We start from the raw sequence: 26,321 nt of genomic DNA on the forward strand, positions 1-26,321 counted from the left end.
CTATTATGATTTTCACTGTTTGCACTATTTTCTGACTATTTACTTACCTGTTTTTGGTTACTAGTGTATATATTGTGTAATTTACTTACCTCCTAAGGGAGTATAGTCTCCAAAGTATTTTTGGCATTGTGTGACTAAAATAAAGTACTTTTATTTTTGGTAACACTGAGTATTGTCTTTCATGTGCGTGAGTACTGTTTGACTACAGTGGTATTGCAAGAGCTTTGAATGTCTCCTAGTTCAGCCTTGGCTGCTCTGCCTACAGCTACCTCTAGACAGCCTGGCTTCTAGACACTGACTACATTTCAGTATTAAGGGATAACTGGACCTGTTAGAAGGTGTAAGTACCTTTGGTGCCCTCTCCAAACCAGGCCAGCCTCCTACATGCCTGTTCCAGAAAGCTGGGAAGATAGTGATTTTAGCACTGCAAACCCTTTGTTGATGCCATTTTCAAGGGAAAAAATCACAAGCCTTCTTCTGCAGCCCTTTTTCCCCATTTTTTAAATAAGGGGAATCCACAAACTCTGGGTACCTCTAGAATCCCTAGGATGTTGGGAAAAAAGGACACAAATATGGCATGGGTAGCTTATGTGAAAAAAAAGTTATGAGGGCCTAAGCGCGAACTTCCCCAAAATGCCAAAAAAAGGCTTGCCACCTGAGGGGGAAAAGGCCTGGTAGCGAAGGGGTTAATAAAAGCACACAATGTCCATAGAATTTTCAAGAAAACGTGTATGTCATGCACTCATCTAATTCCAACTGCTAGGGTGATGCTGGACCTCCAATCCCAGCAGGAGCAGTGTTATACATGGGGTCTGCAGTAGTCAGTGGTTTGCACCCTGTCCAAGTAGGGACCCTCACTCTAATCAGGTAAAGGGAGCCACACAGCTAAGATAACCTCTGCTCACCCCCTTGGTAGCGTGGCATGAGTAGTCAGGGTTGTCTCAGAGGCACACACACACACACACTCACACACACAAAAGAACTCTACACCAGTTTAAAAAATCGCCAATATTTATTTGAATAAAGCTAGAACAAAACGACAAAAATCCAACATACACAAATAAAGATATCACTTTTAAAAAGTTGCAACAAGTCGTAATCCAGAGGAATCAATGGTTGTCTCTTTTTAACACACCTAACCTGGGATGTGTCAAAAACAAAGATGATGTAGGGCGCACAGAAGGTGAGGCGCTGGAAAACAAAGCAATGCTATGGTTCCTTGCTGCGCTGGGGAGGTGATGTGTCAGTTCCTTACTGACAGGGGAGGTGAATCATTGATTCTCTCACAGGAGAGGTGATGTGTCGGTTTCTTACTGGCAGGAGAGGTGATGCGTCGGTTCTCTCACCGCAGGAGAGATGATACCTCGGTTTCCGGTCACGCAGCCTTGCTTTCTTGCTGTGGCGCAGGGCCGATGTGAAAATGACGCTCAAGGATGATGCGTGGAAAATTCAGACGCACGGTGATGATGGAGCTGTGGAGAAACAGTGGCTGCATTGATCCTACAGGCACTCCATCGATTCTTCCGCTGCAAGGCAGGGACTGCATCAATTCTTCAGTAGCAAGGCAGGTGCTGCATAAATTCTTCTGCCTTAAACCAGGTGATGCATCGATTTTCAGTAGTGGTGTTCTAATGCATGGATTCTTCTTCCTCAGGACACCGGCTTCCCCTTCCAAGGGCCCTTGGACTGGATTTGCTACCACTTGGCAAGTCAGGACCCCAGCAGAAAAGTCCAGGCACTGGCAGATGAAGTCTTTGATGTCCCTGAGAATTCTTAACAGCAAGAAAGCTCAGTTCAAACTATTGGGGAACCTTGGAAAGAAGGATGTAGAAAGAAAAAGTCCAGCCCTTTCACTTCCAGGACAGAAGCAGAAAGCAGCAGGTCAGAACAACAAAGCAACAAGCAGAGTGTCAGTCCCTCCTATGGCATCCAGCTCTTCTTCCTGGCAGAATGTCCTCAGTCCAGAAGTGTTCTAAAGTTGTGGTCTCTGAGGTCCAATACTCATTTCTGCCTTCGAAGTAGGCAAACGTCAAAGGAAAGTCTTTGTAGTGCACAAGACCCTGATTTTCCTTGCCCCAGACACACTTGAGGGGATTAGAGACTGCTTTGTGTAAGGACAGGCACAGCCCTATTGAGGTGCAAGTGTCAGCTCCTCCCATCACTCTAGCTCAGGAAGACCCATCGGCCCGCTGAATGGTCATCAGGATATGCAGGGCACACCGCAGCTCCCTTTGTAGGACTGTCTAGAGTGAATTCACAAACAGGCCGACTGTCATCCTGACCCAGACAGGTATTCCAGCAGACAGGCAGAGGCACAGAATGGCTCAGCAAGAAAATGCCCACTTTCTAAAACTTACAATCTAAAAAACAACTTCACCAAAAGATACATTTTTTAATTTGTGAGTTCAGGCACCCCAAACTCCACATCTGTATCTGCTCCCAGTGGGAAATTACACTTCAAAGATATTTCAAGGTGATCCCCATGTTAACCTATAGGAGAGATAGGCCTTGCAATAGTGAAAAACGAATTTAGCAGTATTTCACTATCAGGACATGTAAAACACACCACAATGTGTCCTACCTTTTAAATATACTGCACCCTGCCCATGGGGCTGCCTTGGGCCTACCTTAGGGGTGACGTACCTGTAGTAAAAGAGAAGGTTTGGGCCTTGCAAGAGGGTGCACTTATCAGGTTAAAATTGCAGTTTAAAACTTCACCCAGAGACACTGCAGTAGCAGGTCTGAGACATGTGTCCAGGGCTCCTACTGTGGTAGGCACAATCAGTGCTGCAGGCCCACTAGTAGCATTTTATTCACATGCCCTGGGCACACAGAGTGCACTGTACTAGGGACTTACTAGCAAAATTAAGTATGCCAATCATGGACAAACCAATCACCAATACAATTTAGATAGAGACCACTTGTACTTTAGCACTGGTCAGCAGTGGTAAAATGCCCTGAGACCCAGAGCCAACAAAACTAGGTCAGAAACAATTAGGAGGAGGAAGGCAAAAATATTGGGGATAATGCTGCAAAAGGGGCCATTTCCAACAGGCAGCCTAATGTAACAAGTAATGACTGTCTAATTCCACTGACTGCCCCCCAGAGGGGAAAGAGGGATGAGGTAAACAAGACAAAGATGAACCACATAACTGCGGGAACTGCTCGGCTTTCTCATGCACTGCCTAGAAGAGTTGTGACTCCTTGGACCTCGATATCCTCAATGCAGATGCAATACACTAAAAACAACAAAACACAATGTTACCCAAATGTTCCCTATTTAGACTCGCTAAAAACAGCTTATGAATCTGGCACACTTGCATCAGCATAAACATTGCATGAAAGAGAGCAGTTATAGATTCAAGCATAACTGGTGATTCTCCGGAACTCTGGAGCATACAGAATTACGATTCTACACGAACACAACTTCAGTTTCCAGGAACTTGTTGCAAGGTACTTGATAAAATGTGTCACGAAAGACAATAGCAAACTTTCAGTTTGTGTATAAAGAGTTCAGAGTGCTACAACGAAAGAGTCTAGAGCGCTGGGCCTCCAGAGGACGATTCAATATTTCAACAATGTTCAAAATGCAAAACTTGCTCACGCCTTCAAGGAATACATCTTGGAATACTGTTAGTCTATGAATAAGTGCACACTAACTGGAGAGTAAAGTACTTAGCCTTGACAATACTTGAACGGTAATCTCAAGGCGGCAGGAAACTTGATGCAAGAATCTTAAAAAGAGGCGGGATCATAGCTCATGAAGGAAGACACTGGAAGCGTTGCAGATGCCAGAATCTCAGAATCATCAGAAAGGCTCGGAACAGTAGAAGGCTGGAAACTCCAGGCGTCTCAGGAGAGGAGCGCCAGGAAGAGACTTGCACTGACCCTGAACACTGGAAGGTAAGTTCAGGATTGATTCTTGTACATGCCGGAAACAGGATTGAGGCCAACCACTGATGCAATTTGAGAGGGGGGTAGTTACATAGTGAGCCAAGAGTGTTCAAAAAGGACTTGTGTCCCACATGGAAGCGTGGGATGTTCCTAAGAACCTGGGGAAAATCATGTGTTACATAACAGAAAAGAGGCCTAGCAGGTAACAGGTGCAAACTGTAATTGACCACAATAACAACAATTCAGTGGCTCACAGTGGAAACATGACTATCCCAAATAGGTGATACCTGCAGGTGGAAGCTATATGAAATGTGGATAGCAATGAAACAGGAGAATCAATGGTTCAGACTTACCGGGAGGGTGGGAATCCATAGAGGGTGCTCTGGTTAGGAGGCGCCACAAGGTAAGCATGACTGGGAGTAATCAGGGCAGGCAGGTGCCACAGGGGAAGTGTGACATGAGCCCAGCAAGTAAATCTTACTGCACCCAGTGCACAAAACGGAGTTGTGACAATGTAGCTATTTTTGTGAGTGGGTGAAAGGAAGCCTCACATATACAATTTTAAGAGATTAGTGCTAATATTTAAGACTTTTTGGTATTAAAAGTATAGCAGTATAACCACATAGCAAGACAGGCTGCAATGTAATTCCCTGTGAACCGCTCAAAAAAAGTCATTTTACTCTTCATCAGTGTTGATGATCATTTCAAAATAATCCCCAGGGCATGCCCAAAAGAGTAAAAATACATAATTTTGATAAGCCCCCCAGCTGCTGCATCCATTTCCCTCCCCTTTCGCTGTGGGAAGCCTCACGCTGAAGCAAAACGCCGCAGAGATCAAACAGCAGGCACCCAATGGCGAGCTCCTACTACAAGCAGACAGCTGAGAAGCGCCAACCCGCCCCGCAGAGGGCGGTCCGAGCCGCTGCAGCTAGGCTGCACGGGAGTACAAAGATTAGTTTGAAAGGTGCGGATTGAAATATCTCTACAAGTGTGTTCGGGCGAGGGAGGGGAGGAGGCCGGGCAGTGGTGATGGTTGCCTGGGAAAGGAATAAAGCCTGAGCTGATGTTCTCTGGATTTTTTAATTATCGAAGTGTATTGATATTTTCATATGTGCCGAACGATATGTTCCTTCCAACCCGGTGGACTGTTTTTTTCTTCATTTTCACTAATGTGTGAGAACCTTCCAGTTTTCGGGGGGATGCTATCTGCAAGGAGGCTGCGTGGAGTGTGAAGGGCGATGGGGAGGTTGTTCCATCACTGCTGTAGAATTTGCCTGCCTTGCGCGTCTCTGGCTGCGCGGACCCACTACACGTTGTTTCAGGGTTTGACGTGAGAGGGGCTGGTACCTCAGGAGACCCGGCATCAACAGCCATCAGCGGTAGCTGATTCACGTGTATTTCTTTCTGTCTGCGTCGGAGATGGCGTTCCGCCTCCTGCAGGGCACTGGTTGGGAAGTGGTGCCCGTCTCAACTGTCCAGCTGGTGTTCCAAGGAACACTTGCCTGCTGCAGATTGTCGTTTTTTCCTCTGATGGGAATCTAGCCGTTTTTCAAGGGGCGCCTGGTATGCAGCAGCTCAAAAGCCTAAGTGCTGCACTGGAACAGAAAGGAAGCAGGGCGAGGGGGGCCGTCCCCAGGATCTGTACTGCAGCAGCGTCCGTGTCACTTGGAGGTAAAATGCATTGGAGGATTCCCAGGCAACTGCTGTCCGCGGACTATAAATAACAGGGACTACAATCAGCATGAGAAAAAACTGAGTTTGTAGATTTATGTTGCAGAGGCTTATTTGATGAGTGTCTACATCATTTGGCGACGAGATACATACCTAATTCCCAGGGCTACCTGCAAATCGTGTTTCTGATCTTCTGGCTTTAATTCCCGAAACTGGGTGAAATCTGACGACAGTGGGGGCCAAACCCATCACTGTATTTCCTTTGGGTATGTACTTTGATCGTAAGCAGATTTGTGATCCTGAATGCTAATTACCCGTGAAATTTTGCTCTAGGAGTTTGGACTTAGGAGGAGACGTCTGGCATGTAGGAGTATTTGTTTTCAAATCAATGGTCTTGTGTATGTTGACCAAATAGGATTGGAGTTTATCTCAGCGAAGATTAGTGTATTCTACAAAGACCTCTTCATGAGCATCAACTTGAGAAAGTTGCTAACGCCTTCTAGCATTTTCTTGATTGGAGACTAAGGCTGTGCTTTCTTTGAGAACTTCCCAATTAAAATGAAATTATATATTTTTATTGGGAAATGAAGATTTTTTTTAACATTATCTTGCTTAAGTTTGCTTTTGAAGCCAGCAACTAATGAACTCTTTGTCTGCATAGGCACAGTTCCGTAGTGATTATCTTTCTGTTGCTATTTTGAGGTTTTTACAAGATGTAAGGTGTTGCACCCAGTGTGTGGATTTTATTTTGTGTACTTTTATTTTAATGTTTTTGTCATTACATAAAGGAGGGGTTTTTTTACCAGATCATGTCGCGATCCAACAGCGTGAGTCCTCCAGGATTCGGAGCCTCTGGTGCCCGGTCTGGCACAGAGCACAGATCTGCCTGGGGAGAAGCAGAATCAAGGGCTAATGGTTACAATTATTCTACCAGATCCTCCAGGAGGAAAAATTCTAGAATGATGAGCAGGTGGAGGAGTGAGGAGGACTATGAACCGCAGTCAGAAAGAAATATGACAGAGAACAGAATGAGCTTCAGATCCAAATCTGCTTGGCAGGATCAAGGTGAGGAGATCAGGAACAACAACCGGTCCAGCACTAATAACCCTAGAGGTCAGGATGGAGAGGTAAGGCCAAAATCGGTGGAGCTAGGTATGGATGAGAAGAAAATTAAGACAAAAGGAGATGAAGAGAATGATTCAGAAGGCCATTACTCCTTGGGGGAATGTTGTGCCAACCTTCTCCAGATCTTCATGTCCAAGAAGTTTCAGTCGGACAAGCTTGAGAGGCTCTACCAACGCTACTTCTTTAGGCTCAACCAGAGCAGCATGACCATGTTGATGGCCGTCCTGGTTGTTGTCTTCCTAGTGATGGTCATTTTCCACTCCATCTATGGAGACTACCAGGTACCCTACCTCGTGGTCCTCTCAGTGGCCATGCTGGTAATCACTGTGCTCATTTTGGTTTGCAACAAAAATGGCTTCCACCAGGACCACATGTGGATTGTGTGCTATGCCATCATCCTGGTAATTTTCATGGTGCAAATTGTGGCAGTTCTGTTGCTGAGGCCCCGGAGCGCCTCGGAAGGGATGTGGTGGACAGTCTTCTTCATCTATATTATTTACACACTTCTTCCAGTGAGGATGCGGGCGGCTGTCCTCAGTGGGATTATTTTATCCACCATCCATCTTGCCATTTCCCTGAAGAGCAATGAAAATGACGACTTCCTCTTTAAACAAGTGAGTTAACTCATTCCTTTCTTGGGTTTGTGAATTGTGTTGATGTTGCGGCTTGCTGTTTTGTCAGACATTTGTGTAGCAACTGGCAAATGTCACTGACCAGTGTAAACTCTGGTATGATTGGGTTTAACTAACATTAATGGCACTGTTATTTTTCCCTGAAAGGACATTAAGGTTGTTTGCATTGAGCCAGGTAATATAAGTACTGTGCATTTGACAAGGCAGTGGGGAGAACCAAGGGAAATATGGGCTCATGGGGTAGCTATAACTAAAAACGAAAGTGAAGTTAACAATATGTGCTTACTGGTTGAGGACTTCCTGGATCAATAAGCTTATGTCATGGAGGCCACATGGAGACCAAACCGTGGAAATCTACCAAGATTGAAAAGAATATACTAGACGTATTAGGAATAGTAAATACATAGCATAGATGTGTATATTCTGCAAAACTATAGCGAATGCACGAGAAATGTTTGCAGGACAGGAAGCTTGCATCTTTTAGCAGCGAACTTGTGGTACAATTCCTTTTTTGAGGGTAGATATATGATTTAAGGAAGGCCCTAGTTACTAATTGGTGAATGTGTGGAAAAGACTTCGTGCGTGAGTAGATGGTGCAAAGTCAGTAACAGAATTAAAAGTGGCTTGAAACTGCCATTGGTGAATAATTATTTGTGATAAGATAATGAAGGGATTGAGCACAATCCATGCAACGACAGCACGATTGAAAGAGGTGTGATAACTGCCCAGTTTTTCTTCGCTGTCATAAAATGTGTGTGTATTCAGGAAAAACTTTGCATATAGCAACAATCTGTGCAACGATAATGTGGATTTCGCCGAGCGATGTTACTGTTGTTAAAAAAAAGATTTTGAATTGAACTGTTGGTTAGAATATGTGATAATAGTGTTGTATTGTGTGCGATGTTACTAACACTACATGAAAAAAATCTAAGAATTCTGTGGTTTTGTATTTTGTAAACAGGGCCAGCTTTAGCGCTGGTGGAGCCCGGTGTGACAATCTTTTTGCCCCCCCCCCCCCCCCCCCCCTTCACTTCCACGACCTCCTCCTTGGAAAAGTGCCCCTTATCTCTCCATAGCCCCTCTCTCCCATACCTTTAATTTGTTTATATCGCTGATAAAGGCCAGCTTTACTAATCCACTAAACTATCCTCGAAATACAGATCCGTTCTTTTCACCAGGCATATTAGCCCTGTGCGCTACTCCATAGCAATTAAAAACGTCTACTAGACAAAAATATCCCTATCTAGCAGGAACATTAATCACAAGAGTTAGCTTGAAATGATTATTGCTGCCTGAAAGCAGGACGCACAAGGAACTCTGCACCAGGAACTTTTAAATCGTAAGGTATTGCTAAACACAGCCCTCTGCCCCCTCACCCCCGCCCGACCCCCAGGTGACCCCCCCCCTTCCAGGTCAACACCCAGTGCGGCCGCACCGGTCGCACCGCCCTAAAGCTGGCCCTGCCTGCGAGTGTCACTGCTGCATGGGGTTATGATAATTAGCCATGCTTTTATAGATTCAAGGAGAAGGGCGTCTCAGCATAAGGTGGTTTTAACATGTTGGGAATATGTTTGGCTTGCAGCCCTAGCATAACACTTTTGAGCCAATGTGCCCATGTAGTGCACCTTTTGTGTATCCCATTTACAATTAAATGAAACACGCTCCTTGCATCATGGGAACTTCTTTTCACTTTTTCTGCAGATACAAACATAATGGGATCGGTTTTGAAAGCAGTGTTTCCATAGTTTGGAAAAAGAGGTGGAAAATGAGCCAGGGCTCCTCCAAGTCTGCCTCCAGGCCTTCTCCCATGTCCCACCTTCTAAGACCCTCTCTTTTACCAGTAGGATATTACTCCCCAGATTACAAAGCGCTATTGGCTCTGAAACCTGGACTTGCTGCTTGTCATCCATTGCTGCAAAGTGGCAAAAATGTCCGTAATTGGGTTACCGGACATTTCTTTATCCTCGGCATCATCCCACACATCTCTAAAAAATACATCATCCTGCATTTTCGGAAGATGTATCCAGCAGCCTTTTCCTGCGGAAGGAAACATGCGGTATTCACTTGTTCTCCATAAAACAGTTCACCTAAACTTATTAGACATGGCTGCGGGTAATTCTATTAACAATGCATCCATTTTCCCACCGTTCATAAACGAAGCCAAGGTCACTTTTCAGGTATGAGTTAATTTTTGTTAAATCTAGTGCTCTCAGAATGTCTAAGTCTGAATAACTCGTCCACCACTGTTTCTTTGATTCTGGTACTTGTAGTCTTGATTTTGTTTATTTGAGGAATACAGAACAAGTCCCAGAAAGCAAAGCAAAAAACTTGGATTGCAATAAATGAACTACTCGCATATGAGCTGGGAAATTTGAGAGTACAGGTGGGGCAGATTCTTACAAGGTCTGCTGCTGTTCTGCGCATTCCCTGCGACCCCCTTGTTTTAAAAGAGAAAGTTTAATATTAAATGTATTGAACATCCATCGAATCAATGCGGACGTATTGTACGCTATTTTCCAGACCACTTGGCGAGCTTCCTGATTTTTGTCCATACATCTCCGTGAAATGAGATGTAATTACCAGAAATCCCTCTGACGAGCAAAGCCATGACAAAATACTGTCTTGAAATTGGCCCAAAATCATTATTGAGAATAAAAAGAGCATTGTGGATTAAATTAATTAGCATGGCTGCCTGGTGTTTGATCACATGAGGTGCTGATACAGACATCAAGGGCTGATTTTTCGCCTGATGAGGTCACGAGCTTCAAATGGAAAGGTCAATGCAATGAAAGAAACGCTGCTGCAAATTGCAGCTGACCTTTTACATTTCTGCTTCTCTGGCAGGCTTTGGTGGACCTCGCGGCTTCTTGCCACCGTCTTTTGTTTCAAGCAACATTTGTCATGGGTTCACAGTTCTTCAAAATAGAGTAACATCTCCTTGCAAAATGAGCTACTTGAACATTTGTGCTTAGAATGGAATGTCTTTTTATCTGTAGTGCTGCCTTCTACCACGTTGCTTGCTTAATCATGATTGACGGGCATGGTTAGCGCTTATGGCAAAATAGCGGGAATTCGACCAGCTGATGTGTATTACAAGTATGGAAAGGTCCCAGCTGGGATTCCCTCCCCACCCCCCCCATTTTTGCCAGTGACCCCCTCCCCCCAACGTCTCCTTCCGGCCTATAGACTGCTCTACAGACACGCCTGCCTACACCTTTAAGAGCAAACCAGCGCCCTGAATCATATCACCCTTATTGGCCCCCTGTTGCCGGTGTTTCAAGAGGGAGCAGCTTTATTTCAGTGATTCCAGCTCCATCATATCCTGCCCAAGCAACATCCTGAAGTAGGTTGTGGTCACAGAAAAATTAGCCATATTGTGACCATGCTTTGCGTCGTGTGATCAGATCCAGAACCTTTGACTCGCATCACCAAAGGCCTAAATTTCCTGATTTTGCTTGATGGTGCGAGCATTATACACCTGTGTAGTCTCCTAAAGTAAATGAGACAATGGGGGGTCAAACATGGGGGTCTAATTCAGAAAGCTTTCCCCAGTTTTAAAGTAGCCTTGCGGCAGTAAAATATTGAATGCACCCAGTTACCTCTTCCGGATTTTCATTAGCCACATAATTGAGATCTGACCTGTAATCTTAGTTTAGTTGGGGTGAAATTGTTCGACAATTGCTTCTGAAAGCAATGATTCGTAAATTATAAATCTAGGACTGAAAAATCTGCATTCATAGTCTCATGGCGTTCTGACATGCATTATGCCTGAACCCTAAAAGGTAAGATGGGTATGATATCTACTACTATTTAATAAGTGTGCAAGAAATGCACGCAGTGCTAGGGTACAATAGGCATAGAATTTGACTTGGATCAGAAAGGTGGGCGTCATCAGAAGAGATGGCAAAGACATACAATCCAGATTAGGCTGAGCCCCTCTCTCCAAAAAACTGCATAATTGGAGTCGTCGTTAACATGGAGAGATGCACTGCTTACACTTACCTCAGCACCTGCTTTAAGAAAAGCCCTTGGTGATCAGTTGTAAGTGGTGCAAAAAGATGAGTGACAGGGGCCATGCCCGCACACAGTATTGCATCTAAACAGGGTAATGTGTTAAAAATAATAGTTTACTGGAATATTATGCAAGTGCTTTCATTTTTCAAAACCTATACTAGCATAATGTATGTATGTATTGGGCAATTATGGGTTGGAAACAAAGGAACAAGTCAACAGTGTTTACGAATACCATTTGGTCAGGTACATTATGCAGTGTAGTTAGTTTGACTGAGTTAAAATGGAATTGACTAGAGTCTACAAGCATAAAAATGCCGCATGTGTAGTTAACATATCTACCTGTACCTTGGTGAATATGTTTCAAAGTGTTTGTGAATAGATCGTAACTTTAACCTACATAAGTAGAACCACCAGTAGAATTCATGTGTGAAGAATGGTTCGTCAGCTATTGTTTAGATCATTGCAAAAATAAATTCTCTTTAGAAATTTGTTTTTTTAATAGGCTAGGATATTAGCTATCCTATTGCTTTCCATTTCCCATATACACAAGACAGAAATATGGGAAAAAATATAGTTAAGTGCTTCACATTTCTAGTCATCCCTTCAACTTGCTTTCGTATGACATTGTATTTGACAGAAGAAACATACTGTTCCATTTCTCCTTTGTAACACAAAATTCCTGAAATTCCGCCACATGGTGTAACTTCATGTCTGGGAAAAATCCAATCGAGGGACCACAGTACCAACGCCTGCAAACAGGATGCGAGTTGCTATTATTTGCAGCATTCGTGTTTTTGTACTTTATTGCATGAAAAGCCAAATTTGCACTTAGTGTATTGCTGTACAAGTTTTCTGAAATTTGGCATGATTATGCAAAAGGAAAATTATGTGATTTTTGCACACCCCTATTAATTGCCACACTCATGGCTTATTTTTGGTGGACGATTATTTATTTTCTCATGCTTTATGGCAACAAGAAGGGGTCTCATTTAGAGTGATAGAAAAATTGTGATCAGTGTGCAGTGATTGGATTACCAGACATATCTTGGGTTGCAACATGAAGTCCTTAATCCCACATTACAACCTTTTAGTTGTAACTGGTTCACTCAGAAGTATGAAAAATGTGGGGCAACCATGCTTGCTTGTAGTGCTTTCTTTCCTGGTCACGTATTTAAAATTCTGAATCATGTTAATATGGTACAGCCTGACAACGTTCAATTGGCACATACAGATATTACTCAGTAAAAAAAATAATTATTATTGATATTTTAAACAGCATATCAAATTAGAGTTAATGGATCAACGCCATCCTATATACATATATGTAGTGATCCCATCATATTATATACAGGATAAAAGTTTAAAATACAAGATAAAGTGGTACAAATCTTGTGTACCAGTCTGTAACACAACGGAGACTTGAGCTCCGACCAAATATGCATGACTATCATGACTTTTTTGTGTTTTGAGCGAGAAGTAGGAAAGCCCGGAGAAGGACGATGCGTAAAGAGGGGGGAGAGGAGCAACCACAAAGAGGCCTTTTGGAGCCATTCTGGGGGTCTTTGTGTAACTCCAGATGTGTATGTAAGTCAAGTAATAGCACCTCCCATTCCGCTGCCATGGGATACTTGTGCAGGCCCTGAACTGCTTCCTGTCTCAGTGCCACTGCCTCTGCACATCCCCATTTTATTGTCGCCAGTGCTCTACATTGGCCAGTGCTGGAGCCTTCCTGTACATAGCAATGAGCCTGCGGATCAGCAAAAATGTCAGGTCAATTAATCTATTCTCAGCCTTGGCAACTGGTGACCATTTAAAAAGTCCAGGCAATGACCCCTCAGTCGTGTGTAAATCTGTACGGCCAGTTACCTGCCCTATTTCATCAGAGTTCGAGTCCCAGAATTCTATTTCTTTCCGACAGGCCCAGAACATGTGTTTTATGTCAGCCCCCATTTGCTGGCACCGTGGGCATGCCAACGTGGAACCGAACATGCACAAGAGGGAGGCTGCTGTGAGATAAGACCCGTGTAGGGTATTATGTTGAATGTATTGACATTTCGCATTACACAATACTTTCCTGGGATGTTGTGTTACTTTCTCCCACTCTTTGCAGGTGAGTTCTCTACCCAGATCCCTCTCCCATTCTCAATAAGTTGCTGCACGGGGATTCTGTGCAGCATGTGGAAGTGCTCGAGTGAACCAGGTAGTATGTCTGCTCTCTCCACCCATTGTGTATAGTGTGTGTATCAGAGGGTCTTGATCTGGCTCTGTGTCTCTGATGCCCCAGAGTTGAAGCATCTCCGCCAGCAGATGTGCCTGTGCTAGAAAATGCCCTGTGGGGCACCCATATTCCTCCTGTTTCAGCCTCATAGGACTGAAGTGGGGCCCCTCAGAACAACACTCCTAACATGCTTACTCCTGCCTCCATCCAAGTGTTCATCAATGCTTCACCCATCAAACCGTGGAAGGTGGATATTGACTGTAACAGAATTTCGGGGGAGTAATGAGGCGTTCTTGGTACGAGTTTCAAATCGCATGTAAAACTGTCAAATACTATCTCCAGCAATCTATTCACCCCATGTGGTAGTCGTGCCTGTGGCAGAAAAGCATGCTATAACTCTGCAGGTGCCTGGGCAGGTGGGAGAGAACCCAGGTCATCAGTGTAGCACCCTGTCAACCAATGTGCAGACAACTGAGGTTGCGCTGCTAAATAATAGTGTTCAAAATTAGGGGCACCTAACCCACCCTTCGTGATGGGCAGTCAAAACTTTTTAAGTGCCTCTGGGTGGCGATCCTTATTTCAGATGAAGAACCCCAGGGTTGAGTGCAAGGCATGTGGTGGATCTTGGTATACTGACCAGCAGATTTTGAAAAAAATATAGCAGGCGGGGGAGGATCACCATTTTGGAAAAGGACACTCTCCCTTGCACTGTGAGGGGCTGTGTGCTCCAAAAATCCACCTGGGGCCTCAATGATGTTATGGCCCCCTTGAGGTTACCATCTATTCTATCTCTTCTTTTGTGTTAGATATTAATGCCCAAGTACCAAAACGGTCGGGGCTTCCATTGAATTGGTAACTGTCTATAGGGAAGCCCTGTGGAGGGCAACGTGCGTTCAAGGGAAATAAACAGGACTTTGCCCAGTTCATTCGCAGACCAGATGCAGCCTGGAAATCTTGTAAAGTGCTTTGGATTGGTGTGATGCCATTCCGGATGTCACGGATATGTACGAGGACATCATCTGCATATAAAGAGACTAAGTACATTTCTCCAGAAAATGGGATGCCCCCCTCCTTCCCCAACTGGTGTAATTTTTGAGCCATTGTTTCCATGGCTTAGGCGAAGAGTAAAGGGGTTAACAGACATCCTTGCTGTGTCCCTCGCCTCACCTGAAACGGTAGAGAAATACATTGCCCTATTTTAACCCTCGCCTGTGGCTCTATGACCAACAGCCGTATCAGTTCCTGCAGTCTGCCCACTATACCAAACATAGTCAGCGTAGAGAAGAGGTACTCCCATTCTAGTGTATCAGATGACTTTTCCAGGTTTAACACCAGGCATGCGGCAAACGGCCAATGGGATGGGACTGCTTCCATTACTCTATTAGTCTGCATATGATAAAAGTAGTGGACCTCCTGGTATGAACCCATTCTGGTCGGAATATCCCAGTCGTGCCATATGCTCATACAGATGACCCACCAGAGCCTTATTCAATTTCTTTTCATCCTACCCTAACATAGACAGCGGGCAGTAGGAGGCAAGCTCCATAGGATCCCTCCCTGGCTTAGGAAGGGAGACTAGTAGGGACGGCAGCAGGGGACTCTCCGCTGCTGCTGTTTGATACAATTCCATTAATTTAGGGGAAAGAAGGTGTTCGTATGGCTTATAAAATTCGATCGGGAGCCCATCTAACTCTGGTGTCTTATTAGTTGCCACAACCTGGATCGATCACTGAATTTATTGCATTGTGAGAGGAGCATTGAGGTCTTCTCTCTCTAATGGGTTAGTGAGGGGAGGTCCACCGCCTTGAGAAAGCTACGTATATTATCCCACCGAGTCATCCTAGCGGGATCATAGAGTGTGCAATAGTGATCCGTACATGCTGCATGTATATGTGCCTGTTGCAGGGCAATCTCCATCTGGGATACTCGGATCCTTGTGTGGATGGAGGGTCTGCACTGTGCAGTAGCCGAGTCAGCAGGCGACCTTCCTTATCTCCTTCTGCACGCATTTTAGCCTGGTATGCCTTGAAGTCGATACAGCTTAATTGCTCCACTATTTGGGCATGTGCGGCTAATGTGTTCAGGGCAGCCTGCGCTTTGCGGTCATCCCTAGTCGCAGCTTCTAAATCCCCCAATGGTACTACACCCTGAGACAAGTCCTTTTGTAAAGTAGCTCTCACTCCCACAACTGTACAGATGCAATGACTGCGCAGCACTACCTTCATGGCCTCCCAATCAGTAAGCTTAGAAGTGGATGTACCCCAGTTTTCTCCAAAGTAGTGGGATAGTGTGTCATTGGTCGACTTTCGGAATTCCTGGTCCTCTAAAAAAGCCAGCTGAAATCTCCAGGTGGGGACTGGGGGCCATGTGGTGCCCCATTCTACCTTTAGCTGCATCGGGTTGTGGTCGGAGAAAGCTTTTTCCCAGATATTCTGACCCTGTCACCAGTAAACGAGTGTTGGGGTTACATAGAATCCTATCTAGTCGGACATGCAAATCATGTATAGGTGAGTAATACGAGAAGTTTGCCGTATTTGGGTAGAGAGATCTCCAACAATCTAGGAGAGGCCAATGCTGGAGCCACTGGGTGAAAAGTGTTGTGGTTGATATTATTGGGGAGCCAGGGAGTGGTGGATGTGAGCAGTCCAATTGGGGATCAAGTACACAATCCCAAGTATCCACGGAATATGGGCCCAGTGTGTTAGTATTTTTGAGAGTCAGGAGAAAAAGGCTGGTTGTGCCGTATTGGGGGTTTATACGCTACCTAGTAAAACTGCCTTGCCGTCTAGGACTTCTGCTAATTCATATCTGCCCTCTGTATCAATGTCTGTGCTTAAGAGGTGAAAGGGGACCCCCGGACATTCAGATTTTACTCTTCATATAGAACTCCAGTGTAAAACATGCTCTACATTTCTTACATCAAGGCTACTGTTATTAGTGCGGCTAAAATAAATTTGTAGTCTATCACCATAATGTTAGCATTTTTGACTAGTGCTTGCTTTCACTGTCTTGATGCTTCAGTAGACGGTGTCACTATTTCCGAAGTCAATTGTGTCTTTGTATTGGTTTTGGAAGCCTGAAAATCTGAATTAAACCCAAAGAATTAAACCATGTATCATAAAGGTCGTGAGAAGATTTCAGCAGCAAGTGCACTGTCTCATTACAGTACCTCTCTAGTCGAAAGAGAAGTGATTAAAAACATTTCCATGCACCTGCCCATCTGAGGGTGTGAAAGCTTTTTGGCAGCACCGGTGGAAGGATTGCGGAGCTGCAGACAAAATGACAGTTTGCCTTTTAGGTTTTCCCACTCCTCTTGCAGCAAGACCATGTTGTAGGCCTTTTGTTGAAATCTCGAACTCTCTGGTGATCTCCTGTGGCTTCGTGGGGCTCCATTAGTAGCAGCCTTAAGTGTAGCATTATCCCTGCATTCTGCACTTGGAATACGAAACATATGTTTCAGACCAACCCTTTGTCATGCAATGCAGAACACGCAGCTGCATGGTTGATGTAGGAGTACTGTTGATACTTTTACCATGCTATTTATCCATTTTTTTGTGGATTTGTAAACATTTGTTAAGATGTTTTTATTTACTTCAGTGGCACGCTGCCACAGTAATTGTATTCTCTGGTTATATTTTACTTTCAGCAGTATTTGATTAAGCTGCCAAATGCCCAACAACAGAGGTGTTTACCCACAGCAGCAATGCCATACCACTCTTGGTAATCCGTATACATAATACTGACATATATTAATTTCAGCAAAACTCTAATCTTGTTCGAGATGCATAAAAATTACCACTGGTGGGTAATTGTAATGAAGACCCTCCTGTTTTTAAGGACATCCTCAAAGGGAACAGATCGATATGCTGTGTGAAAATCGCAGTTTATCAATGGCACACCAAGAGTAAAGCTGGGGACCATAAGCAAAGTACTTTTGTGTGAAGATAATACAGGGAATAGACTGGATGGACCTGAGGGGTCTAAGTTACTAGAAAATCCCACGTTTCCAGTATCAGAAAAGAGTCACATTATTAAACTGATCCTTTCTTTAATCCTTTTATTGCAATTTGGTCTTCATTTCTTTCCTTTGTTTGTTCATAAATACCTTCGCTTTGTAGGAAAGATTTCTTCCTCCAAAAACAACTCAAATACCATTGGCCCTGAACAATGGGCTTAAAGTGCCTGGAAGGTCTTGCCGGGATGGTGGTGCCAGATATTGAACCTGTTCACCAGACACGTGTTGGGACGGGAAAGCATCCTGAGCCAAGGAAAGGTGCCTTTCGCTAACAAATTATAAACAAGCATTGGCAAAGTCAATAGGTCTCACCATTGCAAAAAATATTGGTATTGTCATTGGGTTTTAGCCATGTCATACACTGGTATGGAAAATATTCAGCATGACTAAAAGTTAGTGGCATAGAATAATGCATCGTAAAGTGTTATAGAATGGATTAGTGTCATATAGTGGAGAGGTATAGAGTGGAGTGGCGTATAGTAGCATGTCATGGATTGGAGTATAGTGTGTTATAGAGTGGAGTGCCATAGAATGGAGTAGAGTGTTGGACAGTGAAGAGGTGTATAGTGGAATGGTGTAAAATGGAGTATAGTGGTGTGGAGAAGAGTGGAGTGGCTTAGAGTGTCATTAAGTGAAATATCATTGAATGGAGTGGCATACTGTTGAGTGGTGTAGAGTGTGGTGCAGGTGTAGAGTGGAGTGACCTAGAAAGAAGTAGAGTGGAGTTCTGTAAAGTGGCATAGAGTGTCATTGGTGTTGTGGCATAGAGGGGAGTGGCATAGAGTGTAGTGGCGTATAGTGGCATGCACATTGGAGTACTGTTGTAGCGTGGAGTTTCATAGGGTTGAGTGTCATAGAGTGGCGTCAAGTGGAGTTTTGTAGAGTGGCGTGCAGAGGATTGGTGTGGAGTATAGTGTCATTGAGAGTAGTGGTGAAGAATGGATTGTGTCATACAGTGAAGTGTGGCGTAGAGTGAAGTAAAGTGGTGTGCAGTGTAGTAGATTGGAGTAGTATAAAATGGAGTAGAGTGGAGTGTCTTGGAGTCTAATATAGTGTTGTTTAGTCAAGTCTAGGGTTGTAGAGTGGAGTGGCATGGAGGAGACTGTCTTAGAGTGCAGTATGCATGATGTGGTAGTGCACTGCCATTACAGACCACACAGTGTCAATTGAAATTATATTTGTACAGACATAGTTTTGCTGATAAAACTCTACAGCACACAAATGCTAATGTGTGGAAATCAGCATCATCTGGTGTATTTTTTTGTTTTGATCATATTAAAATATTTGTTTCTACCACACTTGAGAATTACACAAAAAGTGTTTCATTTGTGCTTCCTGGTTCTGATATATGCTGAAATATTTGTACAGTTCATTCTAACATTTAAATGTTGTTGTGTGCCAGACAAAACCATCCTACACCCTTTCCCACCCCCAGTAGCCAGCAAGATTGTCACATAAATCGTACAGTTCATTCTAACATTTAAATGTTGTTGTGTGACAGACAAAACCATCCTACAACCTTCCCCACCCAAAATACCCAGCAAGATTGTCACATAAATCCTCTCACTTTGCATTTAGAGAAAAAAAGTAAGCACTAACCTTCCTCAGAAGACAGAGCTTCATATTTTGCTTCTGTCTCTGAATGCATCAAAATGTGGCAAAATAAAAACAAAACATAAAGGCCTGCTTATTTCTCCCTTGCTTCTGAACTCCAGCATGGTTATTTTGTGGGTGCTTCAGCACCCCCCAATCTATGGTCATGGGGATGAAACTGAGGAAGATGGTTGTTATGTTATTGGTAAAGAGCACTGGCCACAGTATGCAAGCTTGCAAGATTAATGGCAAAGATGAGTAGAATCAGTCAAGCAGACAAACAGGAGGCTGGAAATCTCTTCCAGGAAATATAGTATGTTTACTGCTTCCCGAACCATCTTTCAAGGGACACAACTGAAAACACATGTACTCTTGTGGAATGCCTCAAGAAAAAGAGTTCGCAGAAAGTGAGCACTCATGGAAGAATGCAGGTCTCCAGTCAGAGAAGTGGTAAACAGGCTATGTTCCACAGGAAGAACAAAGACCTGCTGGACAGCCTAAAACAGAATAAAGCCAGCAAATAGAAAGCAAGCAGATGTGAGTAACAAAATATCAAAGTCCATGCATGGAAAGCAATGGTGGAATGCATTACTATGGAAGCTTTCAGCATGTCTCCAATATGACATTGCAAAAGACCGCTGCGCTATCTGGTAGGCTTCTACGTAAAAAGAGCAACATAGCGGAAACATACAGTTACAGAATCCTAGCAATGTGAAGCACTCTGTAAAAATACTAACTGGGTATTGTTATACAAGCTCATCATTTGGATCACAGATGTACATTGCCTTCAAAAAGTTACTGCCACCAAGTTATGTTGGTTTCCAGGAGGGTATGTCCAGTGGTACATGGTATAATGGCGTTGACTATCCTAAGAAAAAGGTGTATTTCACACAGTGCAGCTCATTTATGCAATGCATATGTGGTGTGCTCTAAGGCCTTTGTCACCAATCATAGGGCAAATTTGTGTTCAAAGGAACACTCCATAGGTGCTCCTAGGAAATTTGTCACTATACCTAGTGAGCTTTGTTCTGAGACTTGGGGGACGGATTACACTCTCCAATGAGGGACTCGGAATAAAGATGGACAATTAAGAGGGTGAACTCAAAAGGTGTCATTGTCCCCTTACTAGTTACTCTATACCTATGTGACTTTAATGATGACATAAGGTATTGTCAGTTATTTCCCATAATGTGTGGTAGGAAGAAAATACGTGTAACCTATATGTGGATGACTTGTTGCTTCTGGCGCATTCACCAGACTACCGGCAGTGAGCACTGGGCGCATTTATGTCCCCACCCAAGAAGAATTCCCTCACTGTTAACACATGAACATGTTTAGCCATGTGTTTAAGGACGTTCACCAAGAATACAGCTTGGTTCTTGAATTAACTAAGGCTGACATAAAAAACAGAACCATGAACACTTGAGTTTTGTTATAAAAAACAAATTGATCTGGCAGCCATGTTTCCCTAAGGAAAAAAGAAGCAAATTAATTGATGTCAATGCACTCGCGTGCCTCAATTACCAGTATGGTGGATATTACCCAAGGTCATAAATAAAAAGCATATGCTACAAAACTGATCCCCGTAATCGCCCATAACACACCGGCACTTTGCAAAATCCCACAGATGCAATGGAGGCTGTTTTCTTGAAGATACTTTTTAATTTCCATTTAGAAAAATGTTTGGAGGTAATTAATGCAGAATTTGGAATCTGTTCTGCGTGGAGTATGTCCTTTATAATGACTGCTGACCTGACGTTCATTTTTTAGGTTGATCCGTGTAAAACAGGACACTGTCCAGGAAGAAATCACTTAGCAACACATGTTACGTCATTAATAATCATGTAACTTTGTGGTAATCCGCTCATTGTAATAGCGTGTGCTAGAATATTTGTCGACATAACAAACACACATCATGTGTTAGGACGCAGTTAAAATGAAACTGCACACAATTGCTAGAAACATAGATTGAACCAGGGGCTAGCTGGGGAACTACTTAGGGCCCCATACTACATAACGTGGTGTTTTATGAGGTATAAATCTGTATGGACTCTATACCAAATGGAAATGAGTCTATGAAAGTGCACAGAACATCCCTGACTGGTCCTGTTGTAACTGCTAAAGGCCTTACTTCAACCTTTGAGTGCAGAATCAAAAAAGATGGGACAGTCAATGCTTTTGTGTGTGAGTGACGATAACGTTTTGCAAAACGTTTGTGTCACTAGGCTGCCCCGTTGAGCTGAGTTGCTTGAAGACTCTGTTTACTTAGAACGCTTTGGTGTGCCTGTCCTTTCTCTGCCATGGCAGTAATACGTGGGAGAGCGCGCGCAGGACCTAACGTAAACACAGCGTGTACATTTTTCCCAGGCAGTGCCTTACTCTACTTGCCAAGGCTCGGTTGATGCTGTGGCTTGTTGCCATGGAGACTTGCTTCTTGTGCCTTCACTTAGTCCCGTCGTTGCGGAGAAAATCTCTTTTTTTTTTTAATGTGTTTAGATTTCATTCTCTTTTTAATAAACTTGTGTGGAGGCGATAACACTGCGAGATTAGGTAGGGACAATCACCCCCAACTCTTTGTTTTATTTATGAAGCGTGGTTGACGTTGCAGCTCTCCCTCAGCAGCCTCTTAGTGGATGCGTGGCAAATGGTGTGTTGGTTTGTTTCGAGGCACAATCAGACACTTTGGGTAAGCCATTTTCCAAAAGAAACACTCACTTTCTGCCTTCAGAGCATTTATTAGTGTTGAGGAACTTTAGAATTACATATGTTTGTTTAGCTTAAGTTGGGTTTGTGTAGAAAGAAGAAATTAAGTTTTCCTAACTATGTTATCCTTAACCTTAGTTCTTTCATTGAACATATATAAATAAATGAATGGGGAAAACGTGTTGAGACCCACCTTCTTCTCCCCACGCACTTGACAGATCACCCCAAGACGTTCAAGAGGAAGCTGAACTTAGCAAAGTATAAGTTTAGAAAATTCTGTTAAGATTTGTCAAGAGGTGCCACAGTTATAGGCAAAACAAAAAACGCTCTTCCCATGGAAACTATATCCTAACTATAACTAACTAGCAGCGAGCGCTACTAGGTAATATGTATGTGTGTGTGTGTCTGTATCTCTCTCTCTCTCTTATATATATATATATATATATATATATATATATATATATATATATATATATATATATATATTTTATCCCCCCCCCACTGGAAAAAAAAGTTACAGGGACATTAAAAACATAGGAATTCACTCAAAAAACTAAAGGTTACAGGGCATTATAGTTAGATTCTGAATTTATGTGCACAAAACTGTACAAATTCAGCAGTTATAGTTTTGGTTAGCTCGAGTAACTATAACTCTTGCCCTAAGGTAACTATAACTTGCACCCCTGCCATGCACAGTTTTCTCATCAATAATTGAACTTCAAATGTTACAGTGATATTATGGATGATGTTATCAAAGATGTCATGAGTGATATAATATATGGGGAAAATTAGTTGTGCATGGTAATGACGCAAGTTATAGTTATTTTCGGGCACAAGTTATAGTTACTTGAGCCGCCCTCATTTTTTTAACCCCATAATGCCCCCTTGGCCTGGCCCACCCAGTGGCCAAAGCATTTTTAAATGCAGGAGACCGCATATATATATTTTTTAATTCATGGCAAAATTTGCGAATGTTCACAAATTTCACAAGTAATTTAAAATGCTTTTTTTGCCCTGGCGGGTTCCAAGAGGTACCCTGCACCAATGCTAGGGTGTTAGGGAAAATGTACCCTGCCCCTTTTTCTATTTTTCCATTTGTTTTTGATTTTGAGACTCGGCTGAAGCCAAGTCTCAAAATGGCAACCAACCCTTCCCGCTTGTCAAGTGTTGGCAGCCAATCAGATCTCTGCACAAGATTGGGAGGATTTGCGAAGTGCTTGCACCTCTAGATATTCAAATTTCATTTTCCTTTAATTTCTTTTAAACTACTGAAGGGGTTTACACGAAATAACAAAAGCGTATTCTGTGCACCAAAAGGTACCTTTCTGTCAAATTCCGTCCAGTGGTTTAGCCATAGTTATGTTCAAAACTCTTATGGGAATTAAGATGGGAAATGCACTTTTTGACTCCTGTTTTTCACTGCCCCGCTTGATGGAACACCTCGAAACTTCCCACGTACAACAAGATTCTTTGGCACACTTTGTTTTGGAAATTTTTCAGAAAAGTCGTAAAATGGTGCCTGTAGGAAAGTACCATCTTTCTTGGCATGTTTCCCCCAATTTCTGCCTGTTTGTCAGTGTGTTTTGTCTGTCTCACTGTGATCCTGCTGGCCAGGACCCCAGTGCTCATAGTTTGTGGCCTATGTGTGTTGTCAGTATGCTTGACTGCGTCATTAAAGTTCTGCTAACCAGAACTCCAATGATTATGCTCTCTCTACTTACCAAATTTGTCACTATAGTTTAGTGACTACATATTCCAATTCTCATTGGCACACTGGACCCCCCTTATAAGTCCCTATTATATGGTACCTTTGTACCCCAGGGCATTGGGGTTCCAGGAGATCCTTATGGGCTGCAGCATTTCTTTTGCCATCCATGTGTGTTATATGTGACTACTGCTGGTTTCTGCAGAGTAATAGTTCTGTGTAAAGTTCTGACAACGTTTTGGGTAGCAGGGTATTACTGACATATGTTATGTGTGGTCTAATGATGTTGTGTACAATGCAGTTTATTTTCACATAACTTTGTGTTGTGTTTCCTGTGTGGTGGGGATAGTGCATCATGTTTGTTGTGTGTATTGTGCAAACGCTTTACACATTGCCTCTGGGATAGGCCTGACTGCTCGTGCCAAGCTACCAAGGGGGTGAGCAGGGGTTATCTTGGGTGTGTAACTCCCTCACCCTGACTAGACTGGATGGGTTCTGCCTGGCTTAAATGCATGCCCTAGCCAATCAAAAATCCAATTTCTAACAGGGATGATGCTGCTACCTTGGAACATTAAGGGGATACAGAACCTTATTATAAGGGAGATACTTTGGCCTTATGCGAGGAAACACCATGCAAGGATAGTGATGTTACAGGAGACAAACCTGGTACAACAGGAACATGAGAAAATACAAACCAAATGGCAAGGAGGGCAGACTATGGTACTCCAGCTTTACTTCTTCGGTGTGTGAGGTGTTATTGGTGGATGCTAGTGTCCCCCTTAGGGTGACTACTGAGTGAAGGTAGCAGATGGCCGGTATGTAGGTGTAGTGGGAGATATAGATGGTAAACCCACAGTACTTCTGAACATATATATTCCAAATGTTGAAACACCTGATCTCTTTGAGGCAGTCTTACAACTCCTAACACAACATCTTCTGGATGGGTGACTGTAATTGTGTGCTGGACAGACAACTAGACAGCACCAGGCCTACCGCTAGACCAATCAGTAGATCCTCCAGGGCATTACTGAAGGGTATGAAGGACACAACACGGCACTACAAGGGGTTACTCTTTCTATTCCCTCCCACATGGGACCTTATCTAGGATAGATTACATGTTCACTTACCCAGAGAAAATTGCTCAATTTGGAGTGACTCAGAATCTGGACTGAACACCACTTGCGGTGGAATTTCAAGACAAGGCATATGTGATACCACTGCCTCAGTGGCTTGTACAACCTGTGGCACAATTAGACCAGGCATTCCGTGAAGAAATCAGGGAGACGGTACAGAAATTCTTTACCATAAACACAGGGACAGTGGAATCAGCTGGGTGCTTTGGGAAGCCTTCAAGGTAACCATATGGGGATATGTATGGGCACACCTTTCGGGGTGCATAAACCCTTAGGACACACAGTTACGAAAGTGGAATGGCAGATAGCAGATTTCCATAGGCAAGCACACTGTGGAGATATGGGAAATGGGACATGGACTACGGATGAACAAGACGAAACCAGGGATACTCTTGGGAAGCACGATTACAAACCATACACAGATTGCAACATGAACAAGGAGACCATCCTGCTAGGCTTCTGGCTTACCCAGTCAGCAGTAAGAAAATTAGGAATGCTGTAGTGTCCATTATAGATGTGAATGAGGTGTCTTTGACTTCTTAGGAGGCTATTCTGGCCCCGATTTGTGGAATTCAACAAGGCGCTCTATGCACAAACAGGCCAGGAGGATGAAGCAAGAATAACAACGATCCTTGAGGAGGCACACCTCCCTGGAGGTGACAAGAACTTGAGAATTATACCAAACACACCACTTGATGAAACATATATAAGGTGGACCATCAAACACTTGAACACAGGGAAGATCCCAGGTTTTGACGGGCTTAGTGTTGAGTTCTACCAGACGTATGTACATCTACTGTGGGCACACTGCTTCTGGCCATGTATATGGAAGCCTTTGAAATAGGCATGTTGCCAGCGTTGATGAAGGAGCCCAATATTATAGTCTGCCTAAACTAGACAGAAACTGGACAGTTTGTGAATCTTACTGCCCCTTATCAATAAATGTAGATGCAAAAATTGCAAAAATTCTAGGGAAAATACTGGTGCACCGGCTATCTAAATTAGTTGAGTGAGTCATACACACTGTTCAATCTGTGTTCATGGGAGGCCGCACAGCTACCACACATTTTCAGAAGGTTTTCTTTTTAATGGAGGAGGCAATAAGAGGGGAGGAGCAGTGTGCGATGACAGTTTAGATGCTCACAAGGCCTTTGACACTGCTAACTGGATGTTTATGAATCATGCAATACATCGGTACACCAGATTATTTAAGGTGGGTGAAGTTCCTATATCCGAACAGCCAGGCAAGAGTAAAGGTGGGACATAGAATTTCAGACAGGTGGCCAGTTGAGAGGGGGAATCGACAAGGGTGTCCCCTCTGCCGCTGATATTTGCCATGGTTATTGAGCTGCTTGCTCAACTTATACACCTTAGACATGAAGATGCTGGAATTTTGGTTGGAGGCAAGCGAAAAGTCATCTTGCTCTATGTTGAAGATATCTTTCTGACACTGAGGAACCCAACAGATACATTGGGGGTGGTACATGACCCACTGGTAGAGGTTGGGGTTCACTCAGGGCTCTGGCTGAGCGTCAATAAATCAATTATCTTCCCCATACGGGTGTCAGTAGCCACAGAAGCGAACTTAGCAAATATAAAGGTGCAGACAACACTGGAT

At 43.5% G+C, this 26,321-nt stretch overlaps 1 protein-coding gene across 2 annotated transcripts in view; it reads left to right on the forward strand.

The window, feature by feature from the left end:
- The first annotated feature begins 4,799 nt into the window (after positions 1-4,799).
- ADCY5 (adenylate cyclase 5) overlaps positions 4,800-26,321 on the forward strand; it is a 1,737,221-nt gene continuing 1,715,699 nt past the window's right edge. For both annotated transcript variants that reach the window (XM_069224661.1, XM_069224662.1), the window contains exon 1: positions 4,800-7,304. In XM_069224661.1, coding sequence (XP_069080762.1) covers positions 6,375-7,304 — 930 coding nt within the window. In that variant the 5' untranslated portion in view covers positions 4,800-6,374. The remainder of the gene's footprint in view (positions 7,305-26,321) is intronic.

This window comes from Pleurodeles waltl, chromosome 3_1 (genome assembly GCF_031143425.1).
Source record: "Pleurodeles waltl isolate 20211129_DDA chromosome 3_1, aPleWal1.hap1.20221129, whole genome shotgun sequence".
NCBI lineage: Eukaryota > Metazoa > Chordata > Amphibia > Caudata > Salamandridae > Pleurodeles > Pleurodeles waltl.